Genomic DNA, 14,105 nt, shown 5'->3' with positions numbered 1-14,105 from the left:
ATCCCATTTATGTGGTTTAACGGATGCAAACATGAAAATATCAATCAAGAATAAAAGTGGTTGTCACTGGGGAGCAGTAGACACATGGGGGGGGGTTGTCTTCTGAGAGTGTTAAAAAGTCTTGGAGAATTATTTAATTTTCTAAGATAAGACACATTTAACTTTTGTAAAAAAGTAATGCCACTTTTTAATGACTGCAAAAAGAAAAAAAACTCGATTTTTAAAAAACTCACTTTTGCAATTCTGTGGGTTTATCACCTGTAAAATTGGTGATTTTCTGAGCTGATATAGACCGTGAGTACAAAAATACTTGTAAACGTTTGAGGCCAGCATGGTCTAAAAAGTTCAGGACAGCCAAGGCTACACAGAGAAACCTTGTCTCAGAAAAAAAACAAAAACAAAAAAAATCAAGTAAACACACCCCTCCCAAAAAAATCCTTGTAAACTACAACTGTTTAGTAACTTAGAGCCCCCAAATTACAAGTGTTTAACCTGAATTGGTTAGGATTCATGTCCAGTCTTTGGAGCTGAGTCACATGCCAGTTGTGACTCTTAGTTGCCTTGTCACACAACTCAAGCACCTGTCTTGAGAAAGCCGGGTCCTTTGTTTGGGGTCTGTATCTAAGGAATCACAGCTCCTGATAGCAGGGCGGGGTGTCTCTGGCTCTGGAGAAGTCAGCAGAGTCCTTGGAGGCCCAGAGCATCCGCGGTCACTATGACAACCTCAGACGCCTCGCGTTCCAGAGCAGCGGGTGGCGGAGTTGAGAGGCCTGGTGGCCCTGGGCCGTGGAGACCCCGCTGTCATGAGGCGGCAGGAGGCACTGGTGGCGACGGCAGGGACAGCTGTGGAGGCGGGCCTAGACGGGGAGCAGCCGAGGCCCGCAGGGCTGGGGTGCCGCGGGCGTGCGGAGTCAGGTGGCCCCCAAGAGTCCCGCCAACAATGTAAGTTCAGCTCCAGCTTCAGAAGGTGGCATGGAGGTGGCGACTTTGGGGGACCAGTGACAACAAGGCTGGGGGACGTCAGGGTTGAACTGGCTGGAGCTCTGAAGGTTGGGGGCGGGGCAGGCGGGAGGAGGGGGATGGAGAGCTGTTGTTTGGAGGTAAGGTCACTAGCAGAGAGCATTCTGCATCTCCTCAGGCCTAGGGCTACATAGAAGGGGACCATTTCCCCTTCTCTAAGGACTCCTGAGCCCAAGGGCTGGATATCACCCTCAGCCGAGTTGGTTTATGAGGGCATTGCTTTTGAAAGAGACCATGAGTGCGCTAAAGCCAGAGGAATGTATATAGTGATGTTGAGGATAGAGCTTGGTGATACGCCACTTGCCTATCATCCACCAGGATCTAGGTTTAGTCCCGCCACTTGTCTAAGAACCCCTCACCCCATCCTGAGCATCTGTACACTTATACCTGTGTGTGTATGTGCCTTCCCACTCGTGCTTACGTCTCTCCCCCCCCCCCCCCCCCCGCCCCCGGCTTAGGACTTCACACTGCAGTCTTGCCTACCTCTCTGCCCATGGAATATGCAAACCATAATTCAAGTCAGCTTAGACAGTCCTGAGGTGCTTGTAGCTGGATTTCTAACAGGGCTGCAGCTGAGTCCTTAGCAGCTGGAATGATGGGTGACAACATAGGGCCGAGGAGGAGTGCGGGCCGCTTCCAGGGCCTCTGCGAGCTCCCGTGATTGCCTCTCTGGGGACTAGCTGGAGCAGCTGGGAGAGAGTTTGCTTCTAAATACACGTCATTATATTTACCCGCATCGATACTGTGTGTGTGTGAGTGCGTGTGTGTGTGTGTGTATGCGTGCGTGCGTGCGTGCGTGCGTGTGTGTGTGTAACCCACAGTGTCATTCCTCAGGCGTCATCCACGTTTTGCTGAGAAAGGCTGCACCACTGGCCTTGGTGCTTTCATGCAGCCTAGGCTAGACAGGCAAGATGACTGAGTGGCCAATGAGCTCCAGAGATCAAGCTGCTACCATACTAGGCTTTTCTATTATAAGCCATAAATAACTATACTGGGCCACAGGGAACTGTAAGAAAAAGAAACACCCAAGAAGAGACTTGATACCCTATGAGCATATACAGGGGGAGGAGGTCCCCTTCAGTCACAGTCATAGGGGAGGGGAGTAAGGGGAAAATGGGAGGGAGGGAGGAATGGGAGGATACAAGGGATGGGATAACAATTGAGATGTAATGTGAATAAATTAATAAAATATATTTTAAAAAAAGAAAAAGAAACACAAGGAAGATGCTTAGGTGCATTAAAAAACAAAACAAAACAAAACAAACAGAAAAAACCTTCAGTGCCAACTGTTGTTAGAAGTCAACAGGTGTCAAACCCTATTCCAAAGCAAGCCCCGGAGTGACCCAGCTCTCAGCAGTCCTTTCTTCCTCCCCCTCTGTCCCTGCACACAACCCTACCGACCACCCCGGAAATGTAGCAGCCTGCAGAGGCACAGTGTGTGGGTTTCCCCTTCCATCCTTTTTTCCTGTCTCTGGTCCCTCTCCCTCCCTCCTTCTCTTCCTTTTTCTTAACTGAGGACTTTCCCCTCACTAGCCCTTCTTCACTCTCAACTTTGAAGGTTTCACAAATCTCCTGGAGCAGTTTCCTCTGTGAATTCCCTTGCTGCCAAACTGCAGTCTGTCAAGAGACCTGTGCTTGGAGCAGGCAGCTCTCCACGCCCGTGATCCAGTGTGACTCGGCCTCCCTCCTTCCTTGCCAGGTCGTGATTCTACACAGAACCTCTGGAACAGTTAGGCTCAACTACCACTGCCTCTTACTCGCGTGATCTCCCAACCCTTAGGAAATAAGAATGAGAAGCCAAACGGGTCTGCTTATGCCTTTTCTGAGTCTAGCGGGTAAATCTGAGTCCTCGCCATCAGACGTGGCCCAGGCCAGTCTGCACTCAGGACAGGCACACTCAAGCTCTCTGTTGGTTAATCTGGAATAAGAGGAGATGCCTGCCATAGCGCTGTGCAAAGAACATCATACCTAAAATATGTAAAGAACTGGCTTGAGTTCTCTCTGACTCCTTGAATTGTGACAGGGACCCCTTGTTCTCTGATGATGTAAGACTGTGTTGACTGACACGTATGCAGCTGTGCTCTGCACACGTACGTACCTGAGCATACATCTGCTGTCTTTCTCTTACGTCACACTCTGTTCTAATTGTCCAACAGGTGGAGCAGAAAGACTTCTGCCTTTATGAATTGATGGATGGTTTTTGTTTTTGTTTGTTTTGGTTTGGTTTGGTTTTTTGAGACAGGGTTTCTCTGTGTTGCCTTGGCTGTCCTGTACTCGAACTCACAGAGATCCTCCTGCCTCTGCCTCCCAAGTGCTGGGATTAAACGGTACCACACCTGGAAATGGATTTTTTTTTAAAAGCAGGTATTAAGCCAACAGCTACACAATAATTTCATGCAAATATACAAATGGAAAAACAATATATATGAAACAAAAGAGGAAAGAAAGATTTCTAGGCAGAAAAGGACAGTTCTAGGTTACAGAATCAGTGAAAGCTTCCCCCGAGCAACTGGTACATATTAAGGCTGATACTTAAAATCTGAATGGCGCTTACTTAGGCAAAGAAAGGCTCAGGAGAAAGCCTGGTCAAGCAGAGAAGACAGCACGCAAAGGTGGGATCAGCAGAGAGGACTAGGAGCAGGGGGCAGCATGGAAAAGCCAGCCATGAGGTGAATCTGAAGACACAGCCCAGGCCAGGAAGCACACAGCTCTGTTCTCCTCTTAGGGCTCTGTTCTCTGGGAAGGCAAAGAATGCAGAGAGATGTTAAGAACAAATGCCAAGCCAGGCATGGTGGTGCACGCCTTTAATCCCAGTCCTTGGGAGGCAGAGGCAGGAGGATCACTGTGAGTTCAAGGCCAACCTGGTTTACAAGTAAGTCTAGGACAGCCAAGGCTACATAGAGAAACCCTGTCTCAAAAAATGAACAAACAAACAAAACAAATGCCAGCCCTCAGCTGGAGCAGGATGAGGCCAGCCAGAGAGGCCAGGAAAAGGGCCTAAGTCTTCCCAATGATTGACATCTATGGGTTTAATCCCTTGTTTACTCTAAGATTCAGTTTATTATTTATTAATTTTGTGTGTGTCCATGTTTCCGTGTATATGGGTGGCCACAGAGGCCAGAAGAGGGTGTTGGATCCCCTGGAGCTAGAGTTCTAGGCTGAGCCACCCTATAGGTGCTAGAAACAGAATTTTGGTACCCTGAAGGAGCAGCAAGCACTCTGAATTGATGAGTCAACAGTTGTAATCTTTTTCTAAAAGGAAAGTTAAAGATGCTGGGGTGAGGCTGGAGAGGCTTGCCGTGCAAGTGTGAGGACCTGAGTTCAAACCTCAAGAGCATGTAAAGTTAGACACTGTACATCACCTGTAGTTCCAGGCTCCGAGGGTGCGATGGGCCGTTAGCACAGCAGAGTTCCTGGAAGTTTTCAGGACAGGAAGCCTGGCATATGCAGTGGCAAATAACAAACAAAGAGGAGACACTGTCTCAAACGAGGTGGGAGGTGAGGACTGAAATCCGAGTGTCTCCCAACAGGCACACTGGAGCATATACATCACACACACACACACACACACACACACACACACACACACACACACACACACTCTACATCTGGACACAGATCTGTCTTACCCTTTACTCTGTCCTCATCTCCAAGCCAAAAGTCAGGTGCAGAGTAGGTCATTAATCAGGATTCGTTGCTGGGCCTGGTGGTCCATGCCTGTAATCTCAATACCAGGAGGCTGAGGCAAGATGGCCCCTGCTTCTGCAGCAACCTGGGAGACCTTGTCCCAAAACAAAGCAAACCAGGAGCCCTGGACCCCTTCTTATTGATAAGTGAAAGTTCAGGAAGGCGATGGGAACATTTCATATATATCCTCATCATACTTAAAGGAGACTCCAGAAGCTTACCTGACAGGCTCAGAGATTACAGGAAAGTATGAAGTCCTCCAAACCTGAAGTTGTGGCAAAAGAGACCATCCCAAGATAGAGCCTTCAGGGCAAGCTGGCCACTACTTCTTTGGTTTTTCGAGACAGGGTTTCTCTGGGTAGCTTTGGCTGTCCTGGACTCGCTTTGTAGACCAGGCTGGCCTTGAACTCACAGAGATCCACCTGCCTCTGTCTCCCAAGTGCTGGGATTAAAGGCATGCACCACCATGCCTGGTGACATTGCCATTTTTTAAAAAAAGTTATTTATATAGGACTAATGACTAGAAGGCTGGGCAACGCTGGTGATAAATGCATTGTGAATGCCTTTCCAGGGAAGACGTTTTTATACTGTGAGCCCCATAAGAGAATCAAGGAGGTGCTGGAGGAAGAACTTTCTATGAAGAGGGATGAGTGCCACATCAAAAGCCCTCCTGCAGGTAACCTTAGCCACAAGGAAGTGCCTCTGCTAAATTAATATGAAATTGTCTATTTGATAGTGGGTGGTTATTTTGTTTGTTTGTTTTCTTTTAAGTTTTTTTTTTTTTAAGACAGGGTTTCTCTGTGTAGCCCTGACTGTCCTGGAATCACTCTGTAGACAAGGCTGGTCTCCAACTCACAGAGATCCACCTGCCTCTGCCCCTGAGTGCTACCATGCCCATGGCTATTTATTTATAATGAACTGATAACTGACAAGAGAAGTAAGTTCCTGGGAAATCTTAGAACTCTCTCTCTCTCTCTCTCTCTCTCTCTCTCTCTCTCTCTCTCTCTCTCTCTCTGTGTGTGTGTGTGTGTGTGTGTGTGTGTGTGTGTCCAAATATACTTCCACCTGTAGAGGAAAATTAAATCTTCAACAAATATTTTGCTGTCCATCCTTTTGGATGGTGTTCTTTCTATGTCATAGTAAGTAGAGCATGTTCACATGCTTGGGGCACAGAGTAACATTTTCAGGCACATAGATGTGGATCTGCTCAATGACAGGGGTTTCCAAACGTTACATCATTTCCGGTTCCCTAAGAGCTTGTTAAAAAGTGGCCAAGATCCCAGGTGATCTGTGTTCCGTGTACAGAGACCCTCCCTGCCAACCACTGTTCCGGCAGAACATGAGCCACTGAATTAGGTCACATCACCCATGGACCTCATAAAAAATAAAAATAAAAAGTCACCCAGCACACGAATGACACAAGCAGGCACAGATAGCTCTCCAGATGGCTCCTGCAATACCATGTTCCCACACAGACATCAGACTGAGGTGACTGGCCCCTCGTGCCCATGACTCCTTTGCAGCAACTGGTCACTAAGAGAATACTTCCTGGCTTTCAAATAATCAAGTTTTTCAATACAATGCTCATGGGGTCCTGAAATTGCTAGAAGAAATAACATTTTTTTAAAACCCATTTTTCAAGGGTCTTCCCACATCAAGAAGTAGCACACATTCCATTTACTTGATTGGGGCAGCGTTTAGAAGTCAAGCCCTCAGGCCCCATTCCAGACCACTGGTTAAGCTTGCTGACTCCATGTGTGGAAAAGCCCTAAGTTTCCCCAGCTGGACCATAGTCCACCCCCAATCCCTTCCCATCTCAAGCTCAGCAACAGAGTTTCCAGTGGCTTCCACTGTGGTCTCCTAGGTCTGCTCTCTCTACACAGAAGCCAGAATGGTCAACAAGACTAATCACACGACCTCCACACCCAACCCTCCACAGTGCCTTTTCATTGTTTGAAATGAAATTCCATCACCTGGGAGGTAGAGGCAGGAGGATCAGGATGCTGAATGTCATCTTTGGCTCTATTACAAATTCAAGGCCAACCTGGACTACAGAAAAACTGAAACAAGCACACATCCGAGGAAGTCACGCTCTCCTGCTCACTGGCCATCTGAGAGAGTTCTAGGTCAATTAAGGTTACACAGTAAGTCACAGAATCAGACACGACATTTAAATCTAATCCAAAATTCATTGACTGCCTACTCAGGATGGTACTCACGATGCCTACTCAGCCCTGTGAGGTTTATACCACTCCTCACTGGCACAGGGTTCAGTGTTTACTGTGCCTGCTGGCTCTTCCCCAGACTCCATGACACTAAGCCACCCTGACTGTCTCCTGGAACACCCTTATTTTTTGTTCCTTAAGAACTCTTGTTACCTCCCTTTTGCTCAACATCTAGTTCGCCAAGATGACACCCATGATCTTCTAATCTTGCCCCACCAGCTCTCTCTGAGTTCCTCCACTGTGATCTCACCAGGGCACTCCTGAAAAGTGTTTCTCTAGGCAGACTCTCTCCTGGATGTCCCTTAGGCACTCAGGATCAGCACATCTAGGGGGGAAAACCCCTCCCGCACAACCCCACCCCGCCTTGCCAACTTCCTCCTCCCCCTGCATCAGAATCCAGCAAGTGCAGGGCCTTTCCGGATTCCTTCCCCTCTCCAGGCAGCCAGGGACTGCATCTGATAAAGCGTAGATTGCCAAACCATTGTCCATATGCCAAGTCCACCCTTCAAATACATTCTCTGGAGTACATACTTTATCAGGACCTGCTGTCTACGATGAAAAGTCAGCACCATACCTGTAATACTTGACGGAAGCAGGGACAATCAGGAGTCCAGAGTCATCTGTGACCACATACAGGCTTTGAGGCAAGTTCGGGTTCTATTAGACCCTGTCTTAAAGAACCCAGAAAGGGGGCTGGGGGCGTAACTCAGTCATAGAGCACTTGCCTAGAGTGCGCAAGGTCCTGGGTTTGCTTCCCTGCCCCCCACCAAAACAAACAAACAAACAAACCCCAAGTACTGTCAGATTTATCTACAATGTATAAGGGGCTATTGGATACCAGCTGCCAGGTCAAGAGCCTAAGAGTCGCTGAGCAGAAATTAAAGTCTCTTGAGGTTTTCCTTTTCCTAGGTAAGTCTCTGGACACATTCACACAGGGAAGTATGGGAGACATGCCTCAACACTGGCCTTTCAAGTCCTCCCGTTCATCTCAGTCCACAGAGAGCCGAAAGAACAAAAACGTTTTTAAAGATGAGTTTAACTTCCGTGTGAGATCAGCGCGAGGCACTGGCCAGACTCTGTAGGTGGTGGGAAGCATGCATGGATTTGTAAATTTTAGATGTAGGAAAAAAAATCCATGGAAAGGGTCTTTGAATAGTAACAGTCAAGGGTATGAGGAGATAAAAAGAATCTCTAGAAGGTTCTAGGACAGAGATTTGAGTATTTTGTGCCTGCTGCTCCCTCCCCTGGTATGCAAGCTCTGAGGTCTTGTTGGCTCTGCCCGTCCCTTGTCTTCCTGCTACCTTAATAAAGGCACATGCCTGGAGCACAGAGAGGTCATGTCCCTCCCCCCCCCCCCGAAAGAGCAGTGGTCTCCAAGGACTTCAGTGTTTCTTTTTTTTCCTACTTCAATATCTTGGGAAACTTCTTCACCTCAATTACCACATCAAGCGCACACAGTGTTATTATTAGTTTCCCTATCAGCCTCCTTCGAGAGCAGTAATCACTTTCGTGCAACTTTATTTTGAGGTTTTTAACACGTCTGAGCATCTGCACATGTATTTTGAGTGTCTTCTCTGTTTGGTTGTAACCTCCAGGACTCCTGTGATTGTATCAGGAGCAAAGCTGATTGATACAACTTTTATCCGGTTCTGTATGGCTGGTCTGGGGAGCCCTGCCTGTAGATGCTACACTGCTTCCTACCTCCTAGGTCTTCCAGTGGCACAGAGCAAACTCGTAGCTATTTTATTGGTCTCTTGCAGGCTGTCTTCACAGGAACTGTGGGGTAAATACTTAGGTCACCAGCACTTAGCACCTGTTCTCAGAGGCCAGGAGCAGCCGTTTCCCTCTCTGGATAGGAGAGAAGAGGAGACTGGCTTGAATGAGAGGTGAAGATGTAGCTTAGATTCAAAGAGCGGCGTCAACTTTGTAAGATCTTGACAGAAGGAGATTGTGAAGTCTTCTCTTAAGGACCTAGAAAAGGGATGACACTCATCTTGATAGGCAGCTGCAGCCTCCCAGTTGGTGAGAGAGAGGCTAGTGTAGTACTCAGCTTGGCGAGTGTGCTGCACTGCACCTCTGGAGACAGAGTGAGTTCACCCTCGGACAGTAAGATCACTGTCCTTGAGAAAACAAGAGCAACCATTTATTAAACACAAAACGCTCAGTATGCATCCCATCCACATCCCAGAAGGCTCTCCAAGGTGGTGGTATTGTCCTCATTTCACATAGAAGGAAATAGACACAGCAGATTCAAAACAACGTCATGTCAAGGGTCTCACAGTTGGTGATGGGAGGACTGGGTCTGAAGCCCCACACCGCTCAGAGCCCTGGACTGTGCTCCTTCCTGGGCATTGATTACGGTGGGATCTTTTAGGGCTGGAGCGATAGTCATGCGAATGTCAGTAGGACTGCTGGGGAGCAGAGAGTCCTAGGTCTGTGCAGAATATTCATCAATAAAGTTCAGAATCTGAACAAGTCATAGCAGCTGACCGAGTTAGTGAACGCAGTCAGTGTGGTTTGGGCTTTTCTTTGTGGTTAAAACTGTCTTAGTCAGGGTTGCTATTGCTGTGATAAACTCCATGACCAAAGCAGCCCAGGAAGGAGAGGGTTCATTTCAGCTCGTAGGTCACACTTCATCACTAAGAGAAGTCAAGGCAGGAACTAATGCAGGGGCTGTTGAGGGATGCTGCTTACTGCCTTGCTCAGCAAGCTTCCTTATATACCCCAGGGCCATCAGCTCAAGTCTGGCACCACCCACAGTGAGCTGGGCCCTCCCTCATCTAATCATCAAGCAAGAAAATGCCCCCAGCGCTTGCCCATAGGCCAATCTAGTGGTGAAATTTTTCTCAATTAAGGTTCCTCTTCCAAAATGACTAGCTTATGTCACATTGACATAAAACTAGCCAGCACAGAAGTTAAAGCAATACCTGAAAGGTGGTTTTAGGATCTAGTGGAGATCTGGGCTCAAAGGATTACTAACACTTAGACCTGTGCTAACCGTGCAGGCATCCTTTTCAGGATTCCAGATCTGCCGTTTGCCAGATAAGAGTGTGGATGCCATTCTCCATGTATTTAGCACTGTAACAGCAGGGTCCAGTGAATTCGTCATGGATCTTTCATACAGACAGTGAGCCACACCTGGCTCATGACTTTTAAGAGACTCTCAAGTCCTCTGACTGGTTTTCTTACATGTGGAAATATTTCCACTTATTGAAGGAATTAACTTAGAATCAGATACAGAAAATTAAATAATATATAGAATTTGTTTTATTTATTCTTGATCTTCTTGCTTTGCCACATATGCTGCCATATTGACTGTTCGTGTCTTTACAGAGACTCAAACATAAGAGCATATGGTAGTTTAGTTCCATAATTAAATGCATGGCATGTATTAAAGATTACTTAGATGACAAAGAACTACCGTTGCTGATTAAGTCAAATATGCCTCTACCCAATGAATTAAAAGCATAATCACAAAGGAAACACTTCGTGCTGGTAAGAAAATATACTCACTGCTCACTGTTGTTGTCTTGCTTTTACAATGTTCACAGTGGCCCTGGATGGAATTTGGAGCATTAAAAGGAATCTCCCTGTGGGAGGCATGATGCCAGGACAGCAGAGCAGAAACAATTCACTCCCACAAGCCAAGTACTATTCAAGGCATGGAGGGCTAAGAAGTAAGAGCCCTGTGCCCTTTTCCCCCCACCCCCGACGAGGGCCCTGGGGGGATCCTACTGCTTCCAAACCAGTGGCACATGCTTAAGAACCTCTTCAACCTCCCCTCCCCCATCCCCATCCTTGCTTCTGTCCGGTCACATTTTTCTTATCCACTTTGTCATCCTGGGACTCAAACAGTTCGACTAAGGAGCATACCGCTACAGACACCAGAGAAGTTCATATGCAGACTTCTTAGACATCTGATTCTTTACTTCTCATGCACATGAGTTTCTTGTACACAGCCAGGCTCTTGGGGAGGAGTAATGTGCATTCCTTTCTTCTAAATGTGTGACAAAAGAGGGGTGAGGGAATTAAGGAGGCACACAGCAAGTCTTTTGCCTGGATCCCTTATTTCACTTATTCTAGGTAGATGGGTCACCTATCTAGTGTACTCCTCAGAAAACACAAGCTTGGAGAGAAGCATTCTGACACTCCTAAGTGTCTCTTTGTCATACCATCTTTAGTAGGATGTGGGAAGGAGACAAAGGTCTTGACCTAAGAGCACTAAGCACATAGTGTAGGGACACACAGCTGGGAAATGAGTCCTGAACATCACTCTATAGCTGGGAGGCGACCCTTGTGAAAAAACAACAGCACACAGAAACCAAACATGCATGGGTGTCTTTTCTTCCCTTCTCCCTCTCCCTCTCCCCTCTCCCTCTCCCTCCCTCCTCACATTTTCCTTCTTTCTAAAGATATTTTTGTTATGTGGGTATGCATTTACTAAGTGCCTACAGAGGTCAGAAGTCAGAAACAGGATTAGATCTTTTAGTACTTGAGTTAGATCTTTTGGCATCTTCTGATGTAGATGCTGGGATCCAGACTTTGGTCCTCTGATAGAGCAGCTCATGCTCCTAATCACCGAGTCAGCTCAGCATGTGCACCCTCAACCAGGATGTGAATCATCCCAGCAAATTCTATAAGCACTACTTGTTTCAGATTCTTAAACACATTATTCTATTTAAGAATCACCCCAGCCATAAGGAATAGGCACAATCTATTTTTCAGATGAGGATATTGAGGGACAGAAGAGCTGAAGAATCTACCCAGTGCTTCCTAGCTGTTGGGTGCAAGTGATTGCTTTGAACCCAGGCAGCCCATCCCCAGAGCCCACAGCCTCAGCTATGAGGTCTCTGATGCCCAGAGTCTAGAGGCTGGGGATCGACTGACCCTAAGTGACAAGTAGGCATGACACAAGTACTACAAAAGAGGAGGCTGGACATGGGCCTGTGAGATATGGATGATGCAGCCACTAAAATCCAAGACACAAGACTATAGGACAAAAGCAAGGAGGACTCAGCCACGGAGCATGGCAATAGAAAATAGTTGCCATTATTTACCACTTGCAAGGCAGGACAGCAAACATTTTACATAGCTGTGTAGCCCACGTGATCAAAGGTGGAAAACAATAAGCTGCATCTTCCAGGGCACATAATTTGGTAATAGGAAGAACACTCTGACCCCTGGTCTGAGAGGTCATGTAGTGGAAATTACCAGCCTGTGCCCATTTGCTTCCAAGACTGTGCCATACCCACTGGCCATCAGGGCAGATTTTGGTCACTGGACAACAGGGTGGAGCCAGTCAAGTCACATGGATGTGGTTAACCAGGCACAAATGCCAGGGCTGTGGCAAGGCAGCTTTAGAATCAGAGTGAGTACACTTAACATTTACAACCCACAGAGAATTCAGTGTTTTTAGTAAACCTGACTTATCCTGTGATCCTAGCTGGACAGCTTAAGCCAGGAGGATTTCTGGAGCTCATTGGCCAACCAGGCTAGCCAAATGAGTGAGCCCCAGGTTCAGGGAGAGACCCTGTCTCAAAGAACAAGGCGGAAGCAGTCAAGAAGCACTTACACTGACCCTGGCCTCCATTATGCACATGTACACATAGTAGTGTGCATACACACTCACACTCACATGTATACGCTCACCACACACACGCACACGTACACACGCATGCACACACACGCACACGCATACACATGCACACACACACATGCATGCCAGATCCATAAAGAGTGGGACAGTGTCTCTCTCACCATGGTGTGGCTCAGTATTAGTTTGTCTTGAGAATGACCCACGACTGAAGGAGCCAAAGAATCTGTGCCAAAGGTCGTGCACTTCATGCGCAGCAGCTACTTGCTGCTAACCACATCTCCCTCTCCACCGAAGTGTGTGGGCTTCTTTACTGTACTGAACAGAATACAGACTGGGTGCAGGGAGCAAGAGAACGTACATACTGAATTATGAAAGTGTGCATGCATTTTAAGTATATCCTGGACCCGGTCACGCTTTTGAAGAGTTTTCTGTTCCCAAGAACTTCTGCATTTACATTCACCCCCTCCTTCTCCCTCTCCCTCTCCCTTCCCTCCCCCCCCTTCTGCGCCTCTTGCTCTCCCTCCTCCCCATCCCTCCTCTCTCTCACTCTTGATGTGTGCGTGTGCGTGTGTGTGTATATGTGTGTGTGTGTGTGTGTGTGTGTGTGTGTGTGTGTGTGTGATCAAGATAGTGTGACTCTCCCAAGTTTAGAGTCATGGCTACTCAGTGAGTTTAAAGTTTGTTTTAGAGACTGCACAACATCCGCTGGCCTCACACCATGGCGTTTACTCATTTCCTTTCATCACTTCCTTACTCTGAACCACGTTAACAAACCAAGAGGGAAAACAGTCATGTAGCCACCACTAAGCTTGAACATGCCCATGAAGTACACGGGTTTCCTAAGACAACTCAGATTCTGCTTCAGGTCAGGTGGGGGATATCTCAAACCAGCCCCTGAGTGATGCCTGAGGATATCTCAAGCCAGCACCCGAATGAGTGATGCTGACACTGCCCAGAACCATCCTCAGGGGCTGAGGGGCTGAACTGTGGGTTCTCTGTCACAAGGAAGTGTGTGGCTTTCATATTCTGCTCTGCCGAGGACGATGATTCCAAAGTCACATTGACATGGGGTTAGGGTTAAAGGTCATCTCCTAAATAAACCACACTTGCTCACATATTCTTTTTCTCACTCTAGGGTAAGATGGACTTATCCTTTCACAGAGATGGGACTTTCATTCTCCTAATGTCTGGAGACAGAAGAAACCCAAGCATGCTTCTCAGTTTAAGATGTATGGAAGAAAAGTTTTTTAGCCTGGAATACATCATCAGTCCAAAGCCATGAAATACTATTGGGAAAATGTGCTAAGAGAAATATACTTGTTTTTCAGTTTTCCCAATTGGGGAGTATTAGGCTTCTGTTCAGTTTATTCTATTAAATGTATAGAACTAAAGGCATAGCTCTTCTTTATTTCAAGTTGAACATTACAAAGTTGAAACTTTACCTGTAGTGTACTTGGCTGACCCATGTCCTGTTCGGTGTAGAGGCTGATTCAGTGCAGAATGCGCTCTCTCGCTCTCTCTCTCTCTCTCTCTCTCTCTCTCTCTCTCTCTCTCTCTCTCTCTCTCTCCCCCCCTCC

At 47.2% G+C, this 14,105-nt stretch overlaps 1 protein-coding gene across 1 annotated transcript; it reads left to right on the top strand.

The window, feature by feature from the left end:
• The first annotated feature begins 727 nt into the window (after nucleotides 1–727).
• On the top strand, nucleotides 728–13,905 carry LOC311597161 (uncharacterized protein C11orf97 homolog). Its single transcript, XM_084781317.1, has 4 exons — nucleotides 728–942; nucleotides 5,279–5,383; nucleotides 10,484–10,609; nucleotides 13,664–13,905. Exons 1-4 carry the CDS (start codon nucleotides 804–806, stop codon nucleotides 13,666–13,668), a joined length of 375 nt encoding a protein of 124 aa, XP_084637443.1. The 5' UTR covers nucleotides 728–803; the 3' UTR covers nucleotides 13,669–13,905.
• Nucleotides 13,906–14,105: the final 200 nt, after the last annotated feature.

The sequence above is a fragment of the Acomys minous genome (assembly GCF_964271855.1).
Source record: "Acomys minous genome assembly, chromosome: 5".
Lineage (NCBI taxonomy): Eukaryota > Metazoa > Chordata > Mammalia > Rodentia > Muridae > Acomys > Acomys minous.
This window is presented reverse-complemented; position numbering and strand designations above follow the sequence as displayed.